The following is a 25,274-nucleotide window of genomic DNA, read 5'->3' as shown; positions in this document are numbered from 1 at the left end:
TAAAAATTTCATCAAGTTAATCTCTGAAACTGTAAATAAACTATGAACATCAAATTCGCTAACGGAGGTTCAAAGGCAAATTTAAAAAAAAAAAAAAAAACCGCTAATGGACGTCGGTCTGAAAACAAATTCGCTTGTTAACACCTGCATGTTTCCCTAGCAGCAACTTACACAACAGTGAGTAATGACTTTTCAAGAATCTTATATACACCCTATGATTAATTGGCAATTTAGTCATTTCACAATTTGAAACCAGAATTCATGTACTCCTGATTTGAAAACACAGGCAGTGTCTATTAGTAGTTCTAGACATCTTGGAAGACGTTATATTTTTCCTCTACTAGAAAAGCTCAAAGCCAATTCGGATTTCAGCAAGTTATTTGTGTAACATATGGGAGCTAACAGCATGCACTATTCACAGAAACTTACAAACCAATCAAACAAGTGGTAAACAAATCGATATATATATATATATATATAGAGAGAGAGAGAGAGAGAGAGAAGGAAAACAAATCTTGCATAGTCAAACTTGCTGGCACTTGAGTTTATTTATTTGCTTGAAAAAAACAAACAGAACCACAAACTTGTGTATATATAAATAAATTCAATTGATACATTATGTGAGCTGCGGGGTAGAAACTACATACAAATGGTAATCTTACACAACAGTGAGTTGATAAAGCAGTTTGGTCATTCCTTTCCTCATGAGGTATTAGCTTTTTCATTAGATGGCGCAACGGTTCCAAGAACAACAAAGCCACCCAAAGCGACAATCAAAATGCCCAAGGAATTGACCAACATTGCTTCACTGGAATAACGTGATATTACCTTGTTTGTTTGGAGGAATGTAGCCTTCTCTAAAATACCAGTAGTAGCTGTAGCGATAGCGAGGGCATATATATAGATTCCAAAGAAGACATGCCATGGCAACAGGGTGGCTCTGCTATTTCTTGACCCTCCTGGGTACCAGAAAGTAACAAACCCAGCAGCCCACTGCAAAAAGTTACAGTAAGAAGTTGGACGAATACCATAACCGAATCAGAGTTCTATGCTAGAGCAAAGGAAGTAGTGGAGATTATCAGAATAAAATGAAGGCACCTGAATGAAGAATAGGAGAAGGCAAGCTAGACCCAACCATGAATGCAGGCTGTAGAAATTCTCGATGCCCTTATCATTGTGAAACTTCCAAGCAGCCCAGAGACCAATCAAGCTTAAAATGAAAGAAAGAAATTGTAAAGTGAGATGAACTACTTTCTTGAAGCTTTTTGTTCCTGATATCGTTTTATATGCAAGCATCCCTGCACCATGCCATAAATATTAAAAAAAAAAAAAAAGTTATTGGGCAGGAACAATGACTCGGAAACAATCTAAGAATGAGTGAGTGATGAAATCTATGCCTGGAATTTAGGTAGAAAACAGTTAACTGGCTAGCTGACAGTGTGGTCAATTATGATCATACCAGAAGGACCAAAGCAAGTTAAGAAGCACAGATGTCGTATACAAATATGAAACATAACAGAATAAAGATGCAAATTAAATTGTCACCCTGTCTAAATACAAGTGCCAGACCCATATCGGATAGACGAATACTATACAACTCTCTCTTTTAGTCTGGTACATTTTCTTTTGGAGGAAATGAAGTACTTATCAAGTTTGGGGAAGACCAAACTAGTTCTAGACCTTTGAATGTCAAAGTTACTCTGGAATCAAGATAAGAAATGTTTTTCATGGACACAACATAGCGCTAATACACTGACACGCTCTACAAACATATGATCAGGTTATCATAAGAAAACAAGTTGCCTGTAAGTCTAAAATGAAGAAGTCAAATCACTAGAACAATAAACAACAATTCACCCAAATCTAGTTTTGTTACTTCTGGTTTAAAAGTGTACGAACTGCTTATAATTTTTCCCCTAATCATACAGCATAAGTGAAAACAAAACAATCTAACCATTGAGACTTTAAAGTTGCATGTTCTCATGTCATGCCATTCAGATCTTCTGTTATTTGTCCGTGACCATAGTTTAGAGGCAATAGATATTGCAAATTATATAAGGTCCTACTAAATTTTTTTAATATTCTGGGCGGGGTCAAAGACTGATGACTCACCTTTCCAGCAGCCAATTTCTATCACTAAATACAATATCACAATACATCTCAAGTCAAGTGATTGGAAGACCATAATGTGTTGGAAGACATTATACATCATCAAGAAAATATTTTATAGTTGAACGAACTCCTTATCTCTCGACAGGCATGATAAAATTGATTAAATTTCACAGTTGAATCTTTTAATCAGATGGGATTCAAGTATTCACGTTATTTACAGTGCAGTGAGGTGAAAAGGTTTAAGCATCCTAGCATGTTACAGCCTTATGAACCATGACCATACAACTATAGTCAGAAGATATGGCTACATCTTGCGTGACCATTTGCATATCATGGCACAATTTAGTTCGAATGTGTCAGATAATTGATGCAAAAAAGGTCACTAGTTGTTTTATGGCAAAGAAGGATCGTGAATCAGTCAAGCTTCGTCTAAGAAGCAGAATAACAACCATACACGTCCATCTAGCAATATAGACACTTGGCATAGATTGAAGAATAAGCAATAATGGGATAAAGTTTAGAGAAAGCTGACAAATTTTATTAAGAAAATTCGGGAATTCAAACAAGGAAACACAATTTAAGATGTAGAATCCGGTTGCAGTACCCATAAAACATGCAAGGTTGGCAAGCCTGAAAAGCCAAAAAATATATATTTTTTCGGGGTAAAAGTGTGAAAAAGTAAAAGTGTGAAAAATTAACCAGAGAATGAAACATTGTGAGCTAATCAAATACTATAACTGTCAGTCAATAGCTGTGCCTATTTCATTCTTGCAGTGAGTTCGGGGCCCTCAATTTTTTCCTTCTTCTTTCCTATTTATCTCCTAGCATTTTCCATTATGTTAACCATTCATGTTTCATGTTACCAAAGACAGTGTCATTAAATCTAATTAAAATTTAAAATTCTCTGGGGGCAACAAATTCGTAATTTGTGGAACAAATAATATTTCCAGAACGACAATAAACAGTTGCACAAAAATGCTGATATGCTAATGCCGGCAACAAACTCCGCTTTTTCCCTTCGAAAGAAAAGAAAGAAAGATCATTTACCTTCGCCATTGATTAAAATAAGTCCAACCACCATCAACACCGGATGCACCTAAAGAGGACATGATAAGAAGCCAAAGATCAAATCATCAACTGCCAATGCGCGCATCTTGTTTAAGTAACTAACTTACAATATTCAGTAGAGCGCACAAAAGGTTACAGTCAAACTGAAAAACAGAGCAGAAGTTTTTTACAATAAAGATTTCTATGGATCTTGTGAATTCCAGTCTAATTACTCAAGCAAAGTAACACAATCTCTCAGAAAATCTCGCGACAAGTTAAGTGGAAGAGAGTAATGCATTCAGGACCCGCTTATTCATTCCATTGTGACATTCTTGAAAGCAAAGAAAATGCACTTTTTCCTCTTAGCGCGACTAAATAATAATCATAAAGTGAAAAGGTCCCATCGAAGTCAAACGTCTCCTTCAAGTTCCACGGACGCACATAATAAGATCAATCATAAAGAAACAGACAAGGACCGAGATTCAGTTGACAGTGTCAATAACGATGGGATCAAAGACTATCAGTTATGAACTCGTAACCAACGTCGCTACTTGAACGAGCTCAATCAGGCAAATCGAACACCAAAAAAGACTTCAAAGGAGAGGGGGGGGGGGAACTCGCTCAAGACCAGAAAAAACTATTTTCCGTCAACGTATTGATGAATTCGATTTCCAAAGGAAAAAAGGACTACAATAACTTGGAAAGATGGAAGTGAAGAGCGAAAAGAGTAAAATTACATTGAAAATAAGATCCTTGTTGTCGGAAACGAGAGCGAGGCCTCCTCTGAAACGCTGTGCCCAGACGAAGAGAAGAAGTGTAACCACAATACCGATCAGTCTCACCGTCAGAAAGATCGGGAACCTCACCGCCGGAGGAGACGCCATTTCCGACTTCCTCAACGGAGAGACACAGAGAGAGAGAGAGTGAGAGACTGTGACTATTTTTCTTTTCAACGACTAATGTGCTGCGGCGTGTATGTGTGCAGGGAAGACAGTAAAAAAGAAGGGAGCCAATAAATATATATATATATATATATATATATATATTTATATTACTTGCTTGAGTTGAGCATCCAGATTCCAGGGAAAGAATAGCTTCTCAGCTGTCTTCTTCCTAGTCGCCATGGGAATATCAATTTTTCTTCTTGGACGGAAAAATATCAAACTTTTAGGTACTCAATAAACTCTATTTAAAAAAAATTACAAAATAAGGTTTTAAGATTTTAATAAAGAGAAGAAGTAATATAAAAGAATAAAAATTAATTAAAAGCTTTCAACCTTATTTTTTTTAATTTTTTTAATCAAGCTTACTAAAATTTTTCCTCCCCTTTCTTCTTCTCCATGTCTCTCGTACCAAACCAATCCTTCCTCATTGGTTTTGTTTTCTCCCAAGCATATTAAATTTTTCTTAAAACATGCATAACGAGTATTTCATTATTGATAGGAAGATTAAGGATAGGAAAATTAAGGACAAATATTAGAATCTTTCCCGTTAACTTTATTTGTATATTATTTTTGAGTTAATAATTTTATCGATGAATAATCTAACCAATAAAATCCTCTGATCTTTATTATAAGTAGTTAATAATAACTTCATCTGAATCAATGAAGGTAGTTAAAATTAGTTATTTCTTATGAAATACTATTACCTTCAATAAAAGTCATTAGTTATCAAAATCATCAGTTAGCAGGGTTTAGTAAATTAGTTACGAGGATCTATAATTAGGGATGCTAGGTGGAAAAAAAAAATCAATATTTTACACAAAATATATTATGTTATGAAACATTTTGGTTGTCTTCATAAGGAGGACTAGGAATGTATGAATTCATTTTGCTTATAACCTTAATGTCATGTAATAATCCTGCTCCGAGTTAAGGTGCACATTTGGCATCCTAATTTTTTGTTTTTGAAAATCCGTACCAAAAGTTTAAAACCCTACTAATATTGCCCTCTCTTATTAAAAAAACTAATGCTGGCTATTAAAATAGTGATATTGATCGTAAATATATTTAATGATAGAGTGATATTACTACGATTTTGAATTTTTGAGACAAATTTGCATGTAAAATGGGTATCCAACACTTTAAGTGAAAACTTAACATAATGAATATAAAATACTTGATGTAAGTGTATATATATATTTTTAAACTTGGAAGCTTTAATATTAATATATTACAATAAAAGATAACATACAAATTGAAATGAAGTTTTCCAGATTTAGGTAGCTTGAAGTTGAACATACAAGAAAGATTCCAATATAATTAATTTGGTCTAGTAATTATACCTTTCGTAGAAAGGAAAATCTATTTCCCTACGAAGAGATGACTAATTGACGGTGCCAACCAAAATTCCATGAAAGGAAAACATGATTCCTTATGCACGAGAGACACAGTGAGAGATCTATCAATAGGGAATGCCTTCAAGTTTTTTTTGAAGAGAATTATTATCACATTAGATTTGTAAAGACATACCAAACCAATTAGAAGCGGAAATACAGCGGTACCTCCTCAGCGCATATCCATAAAAATGACTTTATAATCCTGCAGCATTGCATTACTATGTTTTTCCCCAAAAAATTGCAAATAACTATACTTTTCTCAACTTTTAATTTCATATTTACATTCTTTTCTCTTTTTATTAAAGAATTTAATTTTGTTCTTTTAAAGCCGTGAGACCTTGATCAAGGGCTAATTTCACCGATCAATCAAAATTATAAAGACTAACTGACAGCAAAATTAATAAGTTTAATCAAAAGAAAAGAAGTATAGACATCAAATTCAAAATTGAGAAAACATATAGTTAATTACGAAATAATTTTTTCATTAAAAATATGACGTAAAATTATTTTTGAAGTATTCCAAATGGTATCCCGACAACATTTTTTTTTTTTCAGAAATACCGATCACAGTTGACAGCAAAAGATTTTATAAATAGAATTGAATAAATTAAACGCATTTCTCATTGTTATTTAAATAATATATTTATCAAGTCTTGATCAAAATACGAAGGACAAAACAAAAGTCCTAATCAAAATATTCTCCATGACAAAAAATGAAAATATTTAAACTGAAAAAGACATGGACTTAGGCACCTAATGCTATTTCAGTTTCTGAAAATGTTAAAATTAAACAAAGTATTACCTCCAATCCTTAATATAAAACCTTGTTTGATTTTTATTTTACTCTTAAACATAAGATCTCAATCCACTTTGTCTCTCATATTTATACATTTTTTTTAAGATAATTCTTCTAACAATAGTAGTTTTAACTAATATATTTGATTAGTAAAGATATTTTAAAAAAGACAACGCATATTTATTATAAATAACTAACTTAACTTCTTTCCTTAATCTCTTCAAATTAATTAACTAACTCTTGTAATTAGGATCAGACGTAGTAAAATATACCTTGTTGGCCCTCCATGTGCTTGAAATGAAAAATAAACTCACTCCCAGAAACATTTGAAAACAGACATACAATTTCCTCATCTTCAAAGGAGTAAGCACGCACAATTACAGCATAAGCCTTATCTTACTAGATGGATTGGGCTATATAGCTCACCCAACATTATTATATTTTATCAACAATCAAATTTTTAGAGCAAACATGCACAATTGAATTGAAGAAATTCAACTCTTTCAAATACCATCTCATATAAATATATCCTCCCCAAACCAAAAAAAGTGGCACGAAAACAAAACAAAGTAAGAAATCTTTTACCTGCTAAACACACTTGGCTTGTTGGATGCAACATCTAAAATGCATTTACTTGACACGGACACTGGAGAGATACAAAATTTCTGAAGTTAACCAAATTCCAAAACATCACATAATATCAAATGACAAGCGACAAACATTTCAAATATCACGACCTTTTATATCTGAATGTCTTACACCAAGAACTATAAGAAAGTATTAAATACTAATATTAATAGCGTGTTTGGTTTCACGCACTAAATTGCTTTCTAATGTCAAATTTGTGACGGACTCGCGGACTCGCAACAGCCCAAGATTATAAGCAAGCTGTCAAGAAAAAAGACGAGCAAAGAAGGAAGGGGGGGGGGGGATGCTTCGAGCCTTCATAATGACAAAAATGTTTGGTCAATAAAACATCACATTATCATTTAGGGCCAGCAGGAATGGATAAAGTCTAAAACCAGCCAACTTCTCTAGAACTGTACAGACCCTACTTCTAATTGGCAAGGGTTAGAGGTAACTTCAACTTAACGAAAATGTACCCTCACAAACTACCATTAATACCACTTTTACCTCCAATTGCGATAGTGACGGCCTTCTGATATATCCTTCATTCGATAACGATCTGGGTCTCTGTCATTCAGGCTTTCAGTCCGGTGAGTAGGTCTGCCTGAATCATAATCATGAGGAGAAAGAAGCCTCTCTGCGTGTGAGTAGTGTGCATAGTGAAAAGAACCATAGGAGTCAGGGTTCGAGTATCCTTCATTGTGCAGAGGACTTCTCCAACTTCTGTCTGATTGGGACCTCCCATAGGTAGGGCTTCCTGTATTGTACTCATCATCATATTTACTGTACCTTGGATGAAAACTATAGGAAGATGAGCCATATCCCGGGTCCCCTGGAGGACCATCATCTCGGAAATCCATAGATGACCTCCGCTCACGATAATTTCCCCTGCTGACATAATCTGTACTATAATTTGATGATCTGTGCTGAGGCCGGTTTCTGAAAGTATCTGAGCTTGAAGGTCCAGCAGCCCACAACCTTTCATCTGCATTTTCTGGAATGGGTGCGTTTATTCCTGGAAATTTAACAGCCATTTTTCTCTTTGACTTTGAATAATCTGCCTCCGTGATTTCCCCATCCTCCTGTTCCCTGATTTCTTCTTCACCATATATGGTAATGCCTGACGGCTGATCCTCCTCATCCACATCTAAAATCCCAAAACATTAATTAGGCGTATAACTTCGACAAGTTCAAGAGGTAAATTGCAGACAGGATGATTAGGTTTATGTAAGAACCCATGAAAGACAAATTTAGCCTTCTAAGACTAGCAAGCGGAAGTCTGTTCAATGTGGTAATTCACCTAAATATCCAGGTGGGTATCCAATTTCTCGCATTCTGTTAAGCCAAGGTGGCGGATCAAGTTCCTGCACAGAAGGAGGGAAAAATCTATAATCTCACAAAGAAACTTAGAGAATTCTGCCACAACCTCAAGTTTCCATCCTACCGTCATACATCAAAAACAAAACTAGACAAGCTATAAACAGAATTTCCATCTTATCTTCCAAAATACAAAGGAGAATCAGAAAACAAAAAGACAACATTGCAGCTTATTGTTAAAACCCTCAAGCCAACTGCAAGTAGTAAAATGATTTTTTAGGGGAAAAAACATTGAGAGCCAACTGATGCCAAGGTCATCTTTGAAAGATCAAAATGGGGTTGCGCTAAAAACATCAGTCAAAATGTATTAATAATACATATAGCCACTGTCAAAATATCACTTTGAATATCAATTGCTCTTACCCCCAAGCCCAAGAGTTGACGTGTTTCAGCATCAAGAGCACCTGGCCTCAAACCATCATATTTTCCAGCAGAAGAATTCTGATAATATCGAGTTGGGTTCCGAGAAGCAGAATTCTGGTTCTTCTTAGACTTGTGTTGCTTACGAGCAACATTGACAGCAGCATTGTCACGGGGCCTTCGACATTCTCTCAAAGAATGATCATAGGCACCACAATTGAAACACCGGGGAGCATCATCAATGATCTCTGGACCCCTTTAGTTTTTGGGGAAAAAAAATCAGATGAAGTAAGGAAATCTATTTTGTTTTTCCCAAAAAAAGAAAATTATACTAAATACTTAACTAACAGTAGATACAGTAATGAAAATTGAAACGGATCAATCTCTACAATAAGCAACAAGTAAAAGAAAAATATCAGAAGTACAAGTAAAACAAAAGGCCTAGGAAATCCCATTTAGAAGGGATCTAGAGAAGAGTCCATAACCCTCAAATTTCCAACCTCAGCGCTCACTTTTCTTACTACTATACTGCTACTTCCATGCCATGTTAATTGTTTGAAATTTTTGGTAAGGCATTATCCTCAAACACTAGAGGCATTCCAATTCATAACGTACAAAGGGTTAGGAAGGAAATATCCACAGGGGTATAGTACTTTTATGGCGAGCAGAGGAACACCTACAACCCTTTTGAGAAGTACCCCAAAAAAAAAAAAAAAGCACACTCTAGAAAGATTTGGAGCCAAGTTCCTTCCAAGTTAGGAAAGGATATGAACATATGCTATGCAACACACCCAAATAACTTTAGTGGAAGGTGAGTGATTATGTGTGTTGAAGGGAAGACTTTGAGGAGAGCCTGGCCAAGAAAATCAAATTTAGGAGTTAGTTTATGTGCATTTAAATGCCCTAGCAATTTCAAGGCATCAATTTTATTTTACTTGTACCATTTTGTTGAGTACAGACAAAAGAAAACTTTGATGAAAAGTATCTCTTCAAGGAGCAGCACCACAATTAATCTAAAATAACAAAAAGCAAGAGTATAGTGAATACCCCTCAACATTACTTGAACCACCAGCTGAAGTCAAACCTAAAGCATATCCACGATCATACAAAGGCACAGAATTACCATCTACAGGAGTGAAACACTTATTCTGCTCCTTTGTTGTCTGGTTATCCATCCAAAATGACTGCAATAAAAAAAAAAAGGGAAGGAAATAATATATCTGAAATTGATAACAATGAACTTATAGGATATATAGTCCTGCCACAATGAATCTTGAGTCCTCATAATGCAACAGAGAAAAGCAAAGAGAACATGGCAAAAGGCATCATTCATAAATAAAATAAAAAGGGAAAAATAAAAAATTGGTAAAACAACATTAAAAGACAGTGCCATCAAATATCAGAGTCTAATTCATGGATATTGATCATACGAATGCTTAGTTTTGATGGTAGTAATAAGCACTTAAAAGGATTCCAACCATTATAACATTCATATTCTATTAGACATATTTCATGGCTTATAAATAGTGTAGCTCGCTACAACTTGATATTTGACACACATAATTAAGGCTTCAAAACTTATATTTGAATTCCATATCTTATTAACAGTATTGTTGGCCATGAAAGTAAGCAATTTTTAAGTAGCTAGGCAGGGCAACCCAAAGCCAACAGGCAGGCCATTTATCACTATGATGAAAACAGACATTCCACAAATTTTGGCCAGAAGACCCCAACTGGCGGCAAATTTGCAAAAAGAAAGGTCATAAGAAGACCTGTGCTTCCCCCCCCCCCTTTCTTTTTTTGGGCGGGGGTGGTCCAAGGAGTCACTGGGAGATAGAAGCCGCCCACTTCACAGATTCTATGCATAGAGTTTCCACCACCAATGAAAAGGTTGTCATATGCTATATGCTTACTGAAAAGTAAACTGTATGTACAATTGAATGTGACTTTCAATCGTTTGAAGGTAAAGATGTAGTAACATCAGTGATCTATAATATACAAGACAGCAACAACTTTAGCTTTTGAAACAAAGCTCACAAAGATACTAACTTCTAAAACATGTAATTCATCGACAGGATGCTACAAGGGAATTCTCTAATCTGCAAGCTCGCTCATATATGTCAGATTGATAGGATAGAATAAGAAAAGAGGAAAGATAGAAGAGAGTTCAGAAATGAGTAGAGGCAGAAATGAGAAAATGAGAACCAGAGGGAAAAGAGATGAACAGGGAGAAAACGAGAGAACATATCTGGCTAGCGCACTATTATTCCTGAGTAATCAAATCTGCACAGGAGAATATCCCTCCATATCTATTTATAGGCCTAGGTGGAAGTATGAAACTGTCAAACAACTAAAGCTACTAACTAACAGAAATTCTTAACAACCTATCTAATGGCTGGTGCCCGTTATCTACCCTAGTATTTAAAAATAATTATAATAATACAACACAGATCATCTGAACTCATGCTCATTAGCATAAGCAGACATGTTAAACTTTTGATAAGAAAATTCTAGAAGTATGGCGTTAGTGAAGTCAAAACAAACTGGAATGACAAGCACATGCTGCTACAACTGTACAGCCAACTACAACTGAAGATGACCAGTAAAGCCTATTCTAGGAACACCATTAAGAATAAGACAAGGAAAGAAACCAAAAATCCAAAATTAACTCAAGAAGCAAAACTGAGACCTCTCAATCTGCAGATTTCCAAGTTTACCTATACAGACTCGGAAACTCACCACTGCAGATGCCTTTTCCATTCCAATCTGTAGAGCAGGAAAGAATGTCTCCTCACCACATTCTAACACTTCATTAGGATCCTGAACAGAGAGACATATTGTAAACTCCCAATAATTCTTTAGAAAACATGAATAGGAAGAACTGTATTACTTAACAGCAAAATATATGACCAAAATATAGCATTTTTTTCAAGAACTTTCATTTACAAGCTCCAGAAAATGAGAACTTCAAGAAAAACCAATGCAAGAACTTAACAAGACGTTTTCAATAAAGATAGCAGAAATCTAAACCTAGTAGCAAAACCATTTATTTTCTGATTTAAAAAAAAAAAAAAAGACATTATCAGGAATCGATGGAAGATAGTGACAAACAAGCATGACCAAAGGATGAGATACGGTCCTAGTTAAAGCTGGGGCGAAAAAGTCAAACTTAAAAGAGAAATTTTCTTAGCACCATTATTCTTTTAAAAGAGAAAACCAATCATCTATACCTTGGATAAAGAAACATGCTGAGCATGCCATTCTGACCATTGCTGTAGCAGTCCCTCAAGTTTTTGTTTACTAGCTCTGAAGACAGAACACAAAATATCAAAATATCAACATCGCATAGATGTATACTAACCAAAAAAAGTAGCATGCATTTGCATATGCGTATATTGACCAAAAAAATTAGCATGCATCATGATAATTTTTGTCAGGAAAAATCATTATACACATTTTTCTCTTATTATTCCCCTTTTGTTCATCCTTCTCACCACTAATTAAAATATTCACAGTATATTAGTCAATGTTTCACGCTTATATTGGCAAAAACATGAGTCGTGTCCCATTGTAGTTTTACAGAATTTTACTTAATAGTTCAAAGAAAAGAATAACACTAACACTAACCTTGTTAGGGAATTATAGACAACATGCACTGAAGGTTGATGTTCATCAAAAGTGGCGCGAGCTCTTTTAGCACCCCCTTGAGCTGTGTGTCATAAAGGACAACAATTTGAAATCATATATGTTTTAGTTGCAGACTCGGACGTGTATAATTGTGAACAAATGCATGAAGTTTTGAGACAGTTAAGACAGGAAAACCACGTATACAGCAATGAATTTAATAAAAGTTTAGGCAACAAAAATGGGTTAAGGTGTAAATCTACTTAAGAAGTATTCGTGTATTTATACTTGGCACAATAAACTTTACGTGAGTCCAAAAATATACATAAACTTCTTCAAACGGGACAAAAACGCCACCATTGTTAATTTAACACAACATCTGTTACTTTTCCAAATGGAAAACATCATGAGCCTCACCCCAAAAAGTAACAGACGTCAGGTTAAATTAACAAAGGTGCCATTTTTGCTCTATTTGAAAAATTCCGTGTATATTTTTGCACCTAAGTAAAGTTTATGATGCTAGGCGCACATTTGCGAATATTTTATGAGTAGATTTGCAACTCAGCCATAAAAAAAAAAAAAAATTTAGAAGACATCACACAATATTATTCAAAGCCAATTTACCCATTATACTAGTACAAATAAAACTTGGAAGAAAAAACTGTACTTGTCCACCAAGTACATAATCACAATTTACGAATATTTTGAATGGCTCCTACTGCAAGAAAGAAATTTTATAATCTTGCCCTTTATCATATGAATCCTCTCTATGGCACATGTATAGCACATAGTATCTTTTAAACCCCCATCCTACTAAGAGTATTTATCATCCAGAATTCGCATCTTCTTTTTTTTGTTATAACACCCAATGTAGTGTGTTTAGGATTTCAATTCCAAAGTTCTTCAAGGAGAAATTGAATCCAGGTTGCTAAAGAGAAATTGTATCCTCTTCGCAGGTTAACTCCTTTGGATATATGCAGGAACTTCTACACAGTAGAGATCAGTTTGCAACCTATTAAGTAATATAAGCTTGAAGAAAGTAGGCAAAACAACAAGCCTTAGATGCTAAATTCAATAAAGGATACAACTTCTATTATTGCTTCTGTTGGAACTTCCATCCCTGGGAGCTTGGCTACCATTCTCAGCATTTGCTCCTGAGTTTGAAGATTTCTGTTCGCCAGAGACCATAATAGTTTCAGTCAACTCAAAATTCACCTGCAAGGTAGATTGACCATCTTCTAAATCATCGTCAAGTTTTGCTTCAGTAGGGCAATGGGCACCGTCAGGCTGAATGAAATTCTCAGTCTGGCACAGTTTTTCATTTTCCCTTTTGTCTTCGTCCAAAATATCACCAGGTTGAATGCCTGAATCACTAAAGTTTTCTTTGTTCTCGTGCTTACAGCCAGTATTAATTAATACAGGAAGGCTAACAGTATCTTCAGTTTCCATCAGTGAGTGATTGTTAACATAATCTTTTCCCAAACTTTCCCCACTCAGCATGTCTTCTTTATGCTCAGAATTGTTAGGTTGAGAATCAATGCTACTATACCCAGATTGGCTTTTGCTCTTTTCACTTTCAGAAACAGAATCAACCATGGATGGAAGTTTGTTTATATCCTCATCTTCCATATCTAACAAATTTAATAACACCCTTTGACAGCAACTTCACCAGGAAAACCACAGAAACGGTTTTAATAGCGACTTTGATAGGAGAAACATGGCAAGGGACTGCAGATAGTGACCAACTTTTAGTGAAATGAGACTAGTTAATGAACGAGAAAACATGTCTACAAAGAAGGTTCCAGCGAAAAAAAAAATAATTGCTAAATAAATTTAAAATATCAAGATAAAATTTAAAAATGCTTGCTCAACGTGATTATACTCAAAAGTTGGGCAGTTCATATATATATATTCAAGATACTCCACAACTTCAAAAGAAAAAGTGAAAATCTATTTGTTTCCTTGAGAGAAGTAAGATCCCGGATGTTGACATTGTCAAAGAAACCAGAAAACATACCATTTAGATCAAGTATTTCAGCTAAAGATGCAAGGAAGCTACCTGAACAAAGAAGAAACCCGAGACCTCACTAGAAACCCGAGACTCATAAGCCACTAAATTGAGGAATTTGAGCGGCCTCCCAACAAGCTTCTTGGGTTCGACCCAAAAATTCTCACAGCACAGGATATTGACATCCACACCAGGGACCAGCTTGAGCGATCGTATGAGCTTCTTGGCCGATGCAAAATCTGACTGCACCTGGCGAAGATCATCGAGCATAAAACCGCAGGCGCATGCCGACCCCAAAACAAAGTCCGCAGCAGGAGTTGGGATGCAGCAGTAGTAGGTGCGAAGGGACGCAGCCCCTATAGCAAAAGAAAGAGAAGAAATAATTGAGAGGAGAACCAACCCTAAATGAAATCCAGTACTTGTTGCAGGTTGCTCCGGCGTCCTCTGGTATGTCGGGATTTGCACGGTACAGAAACGGAGACCGAGAAGCGAAAACCCTAGACGGAAACGGAATCCCGCTAGTTGACCTGATTTCCTTTGGGTGTCAAACCAAAACACGTTGCGTGCTGTTATCCCTGTTAAATTTTCCCAGACGGCCATTGAGATCTTGAGCTGCAAGCGCGATAATTTTTTAAAGGAAAACCTTTATAATTTAGAATAAGTTTTTTTTCAAAAGATGTCCAAAAAGAATTCAATATCAGTGTTAATATAAATTAATATTAATATTAATTTTTAAATTTTCCCAGGTTTTGTTTGTTGATTTTGAGTTTGCTTTCTTCGTTTGTATTTGGATATTGGTATCTGTTCTCTAAGAAATATATTAATATCAAGTAATATAACTGGTTATGTTTGAATAGAATTTTAAAAAAGAAATAAACAAAATGGATCCCAAATATGCACATCCGGCCGAAATGGTCTAATCAGTATAAAGTTCCTAAACACTAGTTAGAGATTAAATTTTGAAGCAAAATACAATTAATTTGATGAAAAATGAGTTTAAAATTACTAACTATTAAATCAGATTTCATAACAATATTTATCAATTCCTAAGAATATTTTTAAGAAAATGAGTTCTTTAACAAAATTATGGGGCAATATAGCAATTTTTTTTTAAAAAATTCAGCATAATATTACTTTAAAAAAATTAACTCATTTATTAAAAATAATTAACTTTTTGAACCTATCCAAATTTAGTTTGGTAGCTATTATATTAAGTAATGAAAATGGTGTTGTTTATTTCTTCTTGCCTAGCTTTTGATATTGATACTTTTAACTTATTTTTTGAGAAATGATCAGTTCTTTAACAAAATCATGGAGCAATATGACATTTTTCTTTTAAGAAAATAATAATATTGCTTTAAAAAAAATTAACCCACATTTATGACAAATAACTAAATATTTATTTATTTATTCAAATCTAATTAAGTAGCTCTTATATTAAGTAGTGCTAGTAGTATTATTTATTACTTCTCATCTAACTTTTGATGTTGATACTTTGAACTTCTTCTCAGAGAGATTATCAGTTTTTTAAACGAAATTATGGAGCAATGTAGCATTTTTATAAAAAAAAATCAGTGTAATATTACTTTTTCTAATATTCGGCGTTGGCTTAAAAAAGGCATATCAATCTAATCTCATAGTTAGTCAAATATTGATTGTTGAATGGCAACGTTGCAAATATGTTGCTTGAAAATCCCCACGCATATTTATTAGATGAAGTTCGTTTGGTTTGTCCCAACTCATTCCAACCCTCGATGATTCTGTCTTCAAAAGAAACATGTTTAAGATTATTTGATTCCTAAATTTAAACATGTTTGATGAACTAATGAAGGGCTACAAAATATAAAACTACAAAATTAATAGAGGGGTGAAAAAAAAAACTAAAAACAGTAACGTACTATTGGCAAATCCATAAAAACACCTGGAGAGAATAGTCAAGCGAATTTATTTTGTCAACATAATATGAAGATAAGTCTCAAAGAAGACAATACTTAAATCAAGAATCCTACTTCAAAAGCAGGCGGAGAAGGATGGCCACAGGGCTGAGCTTCGGCATGTTAGAAGTATTGCTGCCAAAAAAAAAACATAAAAGAAAAGTAAATAACTACTCACACGCATAACTACAAATACAGAGGGGTGTGTGTGTGAGAGAGAGAGAGAGAGAGAGAGAGAGACTAAATAAAGCAAGAGTTCATTCTTTCTCATTATCCATAAGAAACTCTTGAACGATCAAGCAAACGAACAAGAACTAATCATCTATTCATCTCAGTTGTAATATCTGTTAGTTTATCAGCCAGCTTCTATTATGCTCAGCACAAACCAAGACACAGCGTATGAAGATATAACTAGATAATAGGTAAATTTACACCTTCTATATGCCCAACATTCACTACCATATAAGACCAGCTATGTTGTATGGTAGTGAATGTTGGGCAATAAATGGAAAACAAGAGCACAAAGTTGGGGTAGCAGAAATGAGGATGTTGAGATGGATGTGTGGTCATACAAGAAAAGATAGGATTCGAAATGAAACTATTAGAGCAAGAGTTGGTGTGACACCTATCCAAGAGAAAATGGTTGAAAATCGCTTAAGATAGTTTGGACATGTGTAGAGAAGGCCATTGGAGGCCCCGGTGAGGAGGGTGGATCAGACAAGATGGAGTCCCATAAAAAGGAACAGAGGAAGACCAAGAAGAACGCTTAATGAGGTCATTAAACGAGACCTCCTAGTCAACAACATATCTAAGGACTGAGTTGTTGACAGAGCACGATGGCGTCGTGTGATTCATGTAGCCGACCCCACCTAGTGGGATAAGGCTTGTTGTTGTTGTTGTTGTATCCTATCCAAGCAGCAAGGGACATTGGAACCTCCAAAATCACAGGATCAACACATAGCAAGCTAACTCACGCATCAAAGTACATGCACATACCTTGCCAAGTTTGGTACATGAAAAAGTCCCTTCTAGAAAGGGAATGGGAAAAGAAAAGTTAGGCTTATGTGTTCGGAACAAAGGGTGAATGAGAATGAGAAAGGGTCTTCAAGGAAGTCCCTTCTCCATTACTCATTCTCATTTTATACCAAACACACGAGTCTAACTTTTCTTCTCCATTCCCTTTCTAAAAAGGACTTTTCCTCATACCAAACGCAACACAATGGTTTCAGACGCATAACAAAAACCTTTATGACTTTACAGTGCACATAACCATTCAGAGAATCAATTTCCAAGCCCCAGCACAAAAGTGAGATGCTCAATAATGTTAGCTCAGCATCAAAATAAAGCAGAGCAGAATAATTGAAGAATAGAACCTGCAGAGAGTAACCACTTAAATTCATAACAGCAGTTCATCTTGGCCTATTGAGACAACTGAACTAAGCATACAAATGGATTGGTAAAAACTCCTTTACAGCTAATAGATGCCACAACCAATCATATCTTCCATACTTAAAAATGCTCTATCACGATCACCTATATAAATCTCAACAACAAAGAATTGATTAAAAAAGTCTAGGCAAATAGAAGTGATAAAAAGAGTTTTCTGAATAGACAGCCTGATACACCAACAATTAAATGAGCAGATAAACTCTACAGTTCCAATTTCAAAGTAGAAACCTGCCCACCAATGAAGAAGTTAGCAAATTTAACAGAAGCAGCTACCTACAAAAACTATCAATTCAAATGGGTAGCCATGAACAAAAGCTTGGAGTTGGGGCAATACTAGTTATTTGTTCAGTTTAATACAGCAGACAGATATTCCAACCATAGTGTTTTGGTTCTCTAAATACATAATCTTAGGGAGACTTTGCCACAGCTCATTTCTTATGTTGAATGCGCACTCTCTCCGTCCCGGGAGAAAGCTAATAGCTGCCAGCACATGACACACGGAACCAGTAATTTATAGATATAGATTCTTGAAGTGAATAGAAAAATGAGATCTATAAAATGTTGAAAGCCTATCTTGCGAACAATCTTTTCCATCATGCTTCCTCAGTATAGTCTTCATAATTTCAAGCACAAAATCATAATTATTTCCTACATAAAAGACATGGAGGAACAGTATAAAACTTTGTTCTCTTTTGGCACATGAAGAAATTTTAAGAAATTCATCAGCACAAAAACATGGCCTAATTTTGATATCTTTCGAGTTTCACAATTCATATGGCTTATGTAAGTCACTGAAGCGTCATAAAATCATCCAAGTAAAGAGCCGGCACCATTGCTAGAAACAATCACAAATGCAAACAAACATCCAAAATCAGCCCATTAATTTTTTTTCCCATCATTTCCACAGTAGAAAAACTAGATAAAATTTAGACGAACCCAATACCACCACTTCAAGCTGAATGAGAGGGAATCATCCCAGTCTGTCTTGCATATGCAAAAATCCCACCAGCCTCGATGACAGGTCCAGCATCGCCAATGGGCTTCAACTTGTACTCCTTTCCAGTCGAATGATTGATCAATCGGCTCTCACCGAGCTCTACTGTAACCACATCTCCTGTTTTACACTCCTCACATATTCTCACCTCCGACTCCAATGGGTAAACTTCCCCTGTGGCCACTGAATTTCTAAAAAATATTCGTGCATAAGACTCAGCCACCACAGCAGCTACACCAGAAGCACCCAGTGCCACCGGAGCATGCTCGCGAGACGAGCCACAACCAAAGTTGGATCCAGCAATGACAATTGAATACTTGGTTTTCATCTGGTTGGGCTCTATAAATCGAGTGGTGTAAGATGCGGGAAGGCCAATAAGAGCATATGATCCAAGCTGTTCATACTCATCAGGTTTAGAAGGGACTAGGGTTAAATACTCAGCAGGAATTATCTGGTCAGTATCAATATTGTCACCGACAACATAGCAGAGGCCATGAAAGGTCGTGGAATTGGCAGTAGGGGAAGGGCTAGGGGCAGGAGAAGCACTCACACGTGAGAGGAACGAAGCTGTGTGGGGAACAGGCCCTTGGGTGTGGCTGGTAAGGGGCTTTGCTACAATCGAAGAAGTGGGTAATCTAATGACCTGACGACCTGACGAAGGTGAAAGGGAAAATGAGAGTTTGGGAGAAAAAGTGTGGCTAAGGTTCTGAGATACACTTGCAGAGGTTGCCATAGTCGAATTCAGAGAGGTTGGAGCTGGACTGTAAGAAAACTATGCGATATCAACTTCACCAAGAAGACCACAAAAAGGGTTTTAGATTGGGTTTGGCTCAACCTGCAATGTATTGATGATGAGTATATAACACGACTTGAGTATGTAACACACTTTGCAAAGTTTGGCAATTTATATATATTATAGGGATAATTCATATGTAAGTAATTATAGTTTCAACTTCTTGGTCAAAAAAAAAAATTATAGTTTCAACTGGTTTTTAATTAGGTCTTTATAAATTTTTTTCTTTTTATCAGGTCTTTATACTTTCATATATTTTTAATCAAATCCTTATAATTTTTTTTCTTTTTATCAGGTCCTTATTATTTTACTTTGTTTTTAATTAGATCTTTGTAGTTTTTATTCTTTATTTTACAAATAATAACATTTTAAAAATAATAAATTATTGTAACAATCTCATGTTAATATTCCTTTAAATTTTTAGTTAAACAAATATATTATTTATTTTCAATTTGAATTTTTATAATGATAAAATTCAAATTAGGGATAATTCATATATAAGTCCTTATAGTTTCAACTGGTTTTTAATCAGATCCCTATAATTTTTTTTTTATCAGGTCCTTATACTTTCATATATTTTTAATCAAGTCCTTATAATTTTTTTTCTTTTTATCAGGTCCTTATTGTTTTACTTTGTTTTTAATTAGATCCTTGTAGTTTTTATTCTTTATTTTACAAATAATAACATTTTAAAAATAATAAATTATTGTAAGAATCTTATGTTAATATTCCTTTAAATTTTTAGTTAAACAAATATATTATTTATTTTCAATTCGAATTTTTATAATTATAAAATTCAAATTATAATAATAAATTTTTCTAAAATTAAAATATGATTAGAAATAATTTATATTTAAGTATAATTATTATTCTGATTATTTATTAATTACTAAATGATTATATTAATTATTTTGTCCAATTATATAATTATTAATTTAAAAATGAAATTAATTTTAAAGAATAAAGTTAATAAATAATTTTTCAAAAACTACAAAGCACCTAATTAAAAAATAAGTGAAACTATAAGGACTTGATAAAAAGAAGAAAAATAGAAGGACCTAATTAAAAACACACGAATGTAAAAGGATTTGATAAAAAAAAAAAAATTTATAAGGACCTAATTAAAAATCAGATGAAACTATAAGGACCTGGAGATTAATTATCCCAATATTCAAAATACTCCACAACTTCAAATTTCAAAAGAACATGTAAAAATAAAAAATAAAAAATCTAGTTGTTTCCTTGGGAAGAAGTAAGATCCCTGATGTTAATATTATCAAAGAAATCAGAAATGTACCATTTAAATCAAGTATTTCAGCTGCAGATGCGAGGAAGCCACATGAACAGAGAAGCAACCGGCAATGTCAGCGAAGCATGAATGGTGGAATTCAATAAGTTAAACTAAAGACTCACAATAAGACTCACCCCAAAAAAAAAAAAAAAGAACTCATAACGGGAAATTGAAGAGAAGAAACACAAATATAACAATAAATAGTAGAGTAAGATATAAGAACAGCGGAGCAATAGCATAACAACCATATGAACACGTCAAATAGCTAATGTTAAGCTCAATTATTAGCAAATCACAAGAATACTAAGAAAGCGATTATAGTTAATCCTAATTTAATCCTCAAGTATCAGATATCACCACGCATAGCCCAATGTGTACAGCAAAAGAAAGCAATGAAATAGTCAAGAGAAACCAACCCTGAACGAAATCAGCTACTTGTCGTAGGTTGCTCCAACGTCCTCTGATATGCCGGGAATTGGACTGCATAGAGATAGAGACAGAACGCCTAGACGCAAAAACCCTAGACGCAACCCCATTAGCTGATTTGATTTTTTTTTGGGTGCCAGACCAAAATTCTTTGTAGGTCATTCTCATTGCAAATTTTCCCAAATCGCCATTGAAATCCTAAGCTGCCAACACTTTTTTTTTTTTGTTTATATATAATGAGGTCAAAAAATTAATTATTGGGTTAAGGTACATATTTTTCTCAAAAGTTTTCAATTAGGACGGCCGGGTATCCAGAATTTTTTTTTCTTTTTTTTTGGGTGCTCAATGTGGCCTTGGAAGTTTCCAAATTGTAGCAATGTCACTCTGGCCATTATCTAGGTTAAGTTTAACCATTAATTGACCAAACATGCTGAGTTGGCAAGTCAACGTGTCATCCATGTCATTTTCTTTTTTTCTTTTTTAACCTCATTATAATTCTAAAAAAAAGTGATGGCAATTTAGGATCTCAATGGCGATCTGGGAAAATTTAGGGTGATAATGACCCGCAACAAATTTTAGTTTGGCATCCAAAAGAAATCAAGTTAGCTAAGGGGGCTGCATCTAGGGCTTTTGCTTCTAGGCGTTCTGTCTCAGTCTCAGTCTCGGTGCAGTGCAATTCCCGGCATATCGAAGGATGCCAGTGCAACATGCAAAAATTAGTTAATTTCGTTCAAGATTGGTTTCCCTCCTGACTATTTTATTGCTTTCTTTTACTATACACTCGGTTATACATGATGATATTTGATACGGGGGGATTGAATTAGGATTAAATATGATCATTTTCTTAGTATTCCTATGATTTGCTGATAATTGAGCTTAACATTAGCCATCAGTCGTGCTCATATGGTTGTTCTGCTATTGCTCCACTACTCTTATATCTTACCTTATGTTATATTTGTGTTTCTTCTCTCCAAGTGAGTGTTTTCTTTTTTCGGTGGGTCCTATTATGATTCTTTTAGTTTAGTTTATTAAATTCCACCATTGGTTTCTTATCAGTTCATGTAGCTTCCTCCCATGTTCAGCTGAAATACTTGATTTAAATGGTATATTTCTGGTTTCATCAGGGATCTTACTTTTTCCCAAGGAAACAATTTCTTAAGTTTAGACGTGTACAGACCGTTTAAGCCCTTGTTAAATAGGCTGGTTTAAATGGGCGAATTTATGCAGGTTATGCGGAATCCGTTTAAGGCAAGGAGATTTGGAACCTGTTCAAATTTAAAGACAAAAATTTTTTCTCATATTCTCATTACTACTAAACTTTTTCAGCTTAAAGGCAAGACATATAATCAGATTCAAACAAGACGAATCTCACTTACAACTCACTGAAATCAGCCAATAAAAGTATTAAACTAATCAAATTGATCTCAAATCTTTCATAGTTGAAACTCCAGCTTTTCTTCTACATATAAAAGTCGAACTGTCGAAGATGAAATGAAATGGAAAATGGAAGATTTGAAGCTTACAAGAGACAAGAGTGAGACTGAGTGACCGCAAAGGGGACCGTCGGAGGTCGAACCGCAAGAGGACCGTTGGACAGAGACTGGCTGGGCCGCGAGACACCGACACCGGGACCGAGTGAGCGTGAGACACCGAGGAGGGGAGAAGAGAAGGCGAGAGGGGAGAGTCGTGAGCCTGAAAGAGGGAAAATCGTAACCGAGTGTGAGTGAATGCCCCAAGTCTCGCAATTTTCCCCCTTTTCTTTATTTATTTTGAACATGTTATACCTAAAAATTATCTAGAGCGTGATCAAGTTTAAACTTGTACAGAACTCATTCATACAGAGAACTAATTTAGTGGGACTCACATCACAAAACAACAGAACTTGTTCAAACTGAGAACGAGTTTAGTGAGACCCACATAAAAAAAATGAATATATTTATCTTTTACTTACACCTGTCACCATACACTTCACGTGCTTCTTTCTTTTTATTTTGACTAGACTCTACATACTTTTTTTTTCTTTCAACCACATGCAAAGCTACTGCTTATGGACATGGTTAATTTCCTTTCCTAGATACTCTCATTAGTATCGGGGCGTAGGGAGTAGTCATTTGAAGTATCCTCAGCTCATGCTTGGAAAGCATTTTTTTTGGCATGTGAGTGTGTAGTGTACATTTCATTATGGGAAAATTATTGTAGAGTCCCAAGCAAGAGATTTTATCACTCTAAGGTCCCTGGAAATGCTAAAATGAATCTGAGGTCCCAAGGGACTTAATTGTGAAAAATTCCAATTGTGCAATTACAAAATTACCCTCATTCATTTGAAAGAAAACGCTGAAGAAAAATATAAGGGTTTTTTCATTCGCACAGCTCCGTCGCATCTCGCCTCTCTTCCTATCGCGTCTCGCCTCTTTGACTGTGATATTCTGCTCTGCTCCTTGCCTCTCTAACTCCGTCTCTACCTCACACCTATTGCTTCTCATTGTCACTACCAACTTTCTTGTTTTTTCGCTTCTCATTCTGTGAAGTATAAAATGATGCTCTGTTTTTCGCTGGTTCATGCTCTGTTTCTGCTGAAAATAAATGAATATGACAGTGTTTTTTTTTGTTATAATCCCTGTAATGCGATGGTTCAATGTGTTGTTAATGGATACATCGAAGGTTGTCAATCTAACTATATGACTTGTCAATGACAAGTGATTGTGACAGTTTGATATGAAGAATGGCAAGTTCAAGTGGGAAGCATTTGTTCTGCTATATCCATCCAGGGAGACAATTTATTAATGATGTAGAGGATGAAATGCAATATGTTGGAGATGGTAGCATATATAGTGTTTTGTTTTTTCATTTGACAATATAATGACATCTAAATGTAAAGTTAAGTTAATGTGTATTGATATTATTTAATGGTTACAAAGTTTTTTTAATGCCATTTATGTGTATTGATTAGCATGAAATTCTTCATTAATATCCTTATCATGTCTATAAATGATAAGGGTATTAATACTAAAAAAACGAATGCTAACTATGATGACATGATAGGTACATATCACAGTCTTCTCTGTCAGATCTATTGACAACCTCAACAGTGAGTGTTGACAACCTGAGGAGAAGTCATTGACAACTTCAACAGTGTCGCTAACAACTGACTCTATGGGATAGGACAGCCTCTAACCAAATAGTATTATTATCATATATAATGACTTTAACAATAAAATGGGAAGCTCTTTCAAGTCATCAATAGCTTTAAGTGAATCCAATTTGATTATAGCAGAATTTTATTGCAGAAATTCATTAACAACCTCAATAACGAGTGTTCACAACCCAAGAAGAATCTGTTGACAACCTCTGCAGTGTCACTAACAACTGACTCTGTGGGATAGCATAGCCTCTGATCAAATAGTATTATTATCATATATAACCACTCTAACAATAAAATGGAAAGTTATTGAAGTTATTAACAACTTTAAGTGAATCCAATTAGATTATAACAGAATTTTGTTGCAGAAATTCATTGACAACCCTAACAACAAGTGTTGACAACCTGAGGAGAAGTCGTTGACAACCTTGGCAGTGTCACTAACAACTAACTCTGTGGGATAGGACAGCCTCTAACCAAATAGTATTATTATCATATATAATGACTTTAACAATAAAATGGGAAGCTCTTTCAAGTCATCAATAGCTTTAAGTGAATCCAATTTGATTATAGCAGAATTTTATTGCAGAAATTCATTAACAACCTCAATAACGAGTGTTCACAACCCAAGAAGAATCTGTTGACAACCTCTGCAGTGTCACTAACAACTGACTCTGTGGGATAGCATAGCCTCTGATCAAATAGTATTATTATCATATATAACCACTCTAACAATAAAATGGAAAGTTCTTGAAGTTATTAACAACTTTAAGTGAATCCAATTAGATTATAACAGAATTTTGTTGCAGAAATTCATTGACAACCCTAACAACAAGTGTTGACAACCTGAGGAGAAGTCGTTGACAACCTTAGCAGTGTCACTAACAACTGACTCTGTGGGATAGGACAGCCTCTAACCAAATAGTATTATTATCATATATAACGACTTTAACAATAAA

The 25,274-nt window shown here is 34.8% G+C and overlaps 3 protein-coding genes across 7 annotated transcripts; all 3 read right to left on the bottom strand.

Moving 5' to 3' along the window:
• Nucleotides 1-499: 499 nt before the first annotated feature.
• On the bottom strand, nt 500-4,137 carry LOC114760713 (probable transmembrane ascorbate ferrireductase 2). The gene is made up of 4 exons (XM_028949996.1): nt 3,897-4,137; nt 3,160-3,208; nt 1,099-1,298; nt 500-993 (listed from the first exon to the last, which is right to left on the bottom strand). Exons 1-4 carry the CDS (start codon nt 4,041-4,043, stop codon nt 703-705), a joined length of 687 nt encoding a protein of 228 aa, XP_028805829.1. The 5' UTR covers nt 4,044-4,137; the 3' UTR covers nt 500-702.
• Nucleotides 4,138-6,964: 2,827 nt separating this feature from the next.
• Nucleotides 6,965-14,769, bottom strand: LOC114760718 (uncharacterized). Of its 2 annotated transcripts, XM_028950008.1 has the most exons (10): nt 14,690-14,730; nt 14,341-14,538; nt 13,367-14,009; nt 12,285-12,366; nt 11,888-11,963; nt 11,397-11,477; nt 9,705-9,841; nt 8,661-8,913; nt 8,221-8,284; nt 6,965-8,067 (listed from the first exon to the last, which is right to left on the bottom strand). In XM_028950008.1, exons 3-10 carry the CDS (start codon nt 13,908-13,910, stop codon nt 7,424-7,426), a joined length of 1,881 nt encoding a protein of 626 aa, XP_028805841.1. In that variant the 5' UTR covers nt 13,911-14,009; nt 14,341-14,538; nt 14,690-14,730; the 3' UTR covers nt 6,965-7,423. The 2 variants fall into 2 exon arrangements, with proteins under 2 accessions (XP_028805841.1, XP_028805840.1); XM_028950007.1 differs by having other exon boundaries at nt 14,341-14,769.
• Nucleotides 14,770-16,054: 1,285 nt separating this feature from the next.
• Nucleotides 16,055-22,912, bottom strand: LOC114760697 (3-isopropylmalate dehydratase small subunit 3). Of its 4 annotated transcripts, none has more exons than XR_003742076.1 (4): nt 22,700-22,912; nt 18,609-19,501; nt 17,220-17,596; nt 16,055-16,358 (listed from the first exon to the last, which is right to left on the bottom strand). XR_003742076.1 is itself a non-coding variant. In XM_028949981.1 (3 exons), the coding sequence occupies exon 2, from the start codon at nt 19,397-19,399 to the stop codon at nt 18,623-18,625; it is 777 nt and encodes a 258-aa protein (XP_028805814.1). In that variant the 5' UTR covers nt 19,400-19,501; nt 22,700-22,912; the 3' UTR covers nt 16,055-16,358; nt 18,616-18,622. The 4 variants fall into 4 exon arrangements, 2 of the variants coding, with proteins under 2 accessions (XP_028805814.1, XP_028805813.1); XR_003742077.1 differs by having other exon boundaries at nt 18,616-19,501; XM_028949981.1 differs by lacking the exon at nt 17,220-17,596 and having other exon boundaries at nt 18,616-19,501.
• Between the last annotated feature and the right edge of the window lie 2,362 nt (nt 22,913-25,274).

This window comes from Neltuma alba, unplaced genomic scaffold (assembly GCF_004799145.2).
Source record: "Neltuma alba isolate B1F8T4 unplaced genomic scaffold, ASM479914v2 tig00011013_pilon, whole genome shotgun sequence".
NCBI lineage: Eukaryota > Viridiplantae > Streptophyta > Magnoliopsida > Fabales > Fabaceae > Neltuma > Neltuma alba.
This window is presented reverse-complemented; position numbering and strand designations above follow the sequence as displayed.

What these genes read in the sequence shown, in the direction of transcription:
- LOC114760713 (XM_028949996.1), bottom strand. Translation starts at nt 4,043, where the DNA reads ATGGCGTCTCCTCCGGCGGTGAGGTTCCCGATCTTTCTGACGGTGAGA. An exon ending in ACAAGGATCTTATTTTCAAT is followed by an intron (nt 3,209 to 3,896) that starts GTAATTTTACTC and finishes TGTCCTCTTTAG; the next exon opens with GTGCATCCGGTGTTGATGGT. An exon ending in TTCTCCTATTCTTCATTCAG is followed by an intron (nt 994 to 1,098) that starts GTGCCTTCATTT and finishes AACTTTTTGCAG; the next exon opens with TGGGCTGCTGGGTTTGTTAC.
- LOC114760718 (XM_028950007.1), bottom strand. Translation starts at nt 13,910, where the DNA reads ATGGAAGATGAGGATATAAACAAACTTCCATCCATGGTTGATTCTGTT. An exon ending in TGGAAAAGGCATCTGCAGTG is followed by an intron (nt 9,842 to 11,396) that starts GTGAGTTTCCGA and finishes TTTTTATTGCAG; the next exon opens with TCATTTTGGATGGATAACCA. An exon ending in ATACCCACCTGGATATTTAG is followed by an intron (nt 8,068 to 8,220) that starts GTGAATTACCAC and finishes TTGGGATTTTAG; the next exon opens with ATGTGGATGAGGAGGATCAG.
- LOC114760697 (XM_028949981.1), bottom strand. Translation starts at nt 19,399, where the DNA reads ATGGCAACCTCTGCAAGTGTATCTCAGAACCTTAGCCACACTTTTTCT.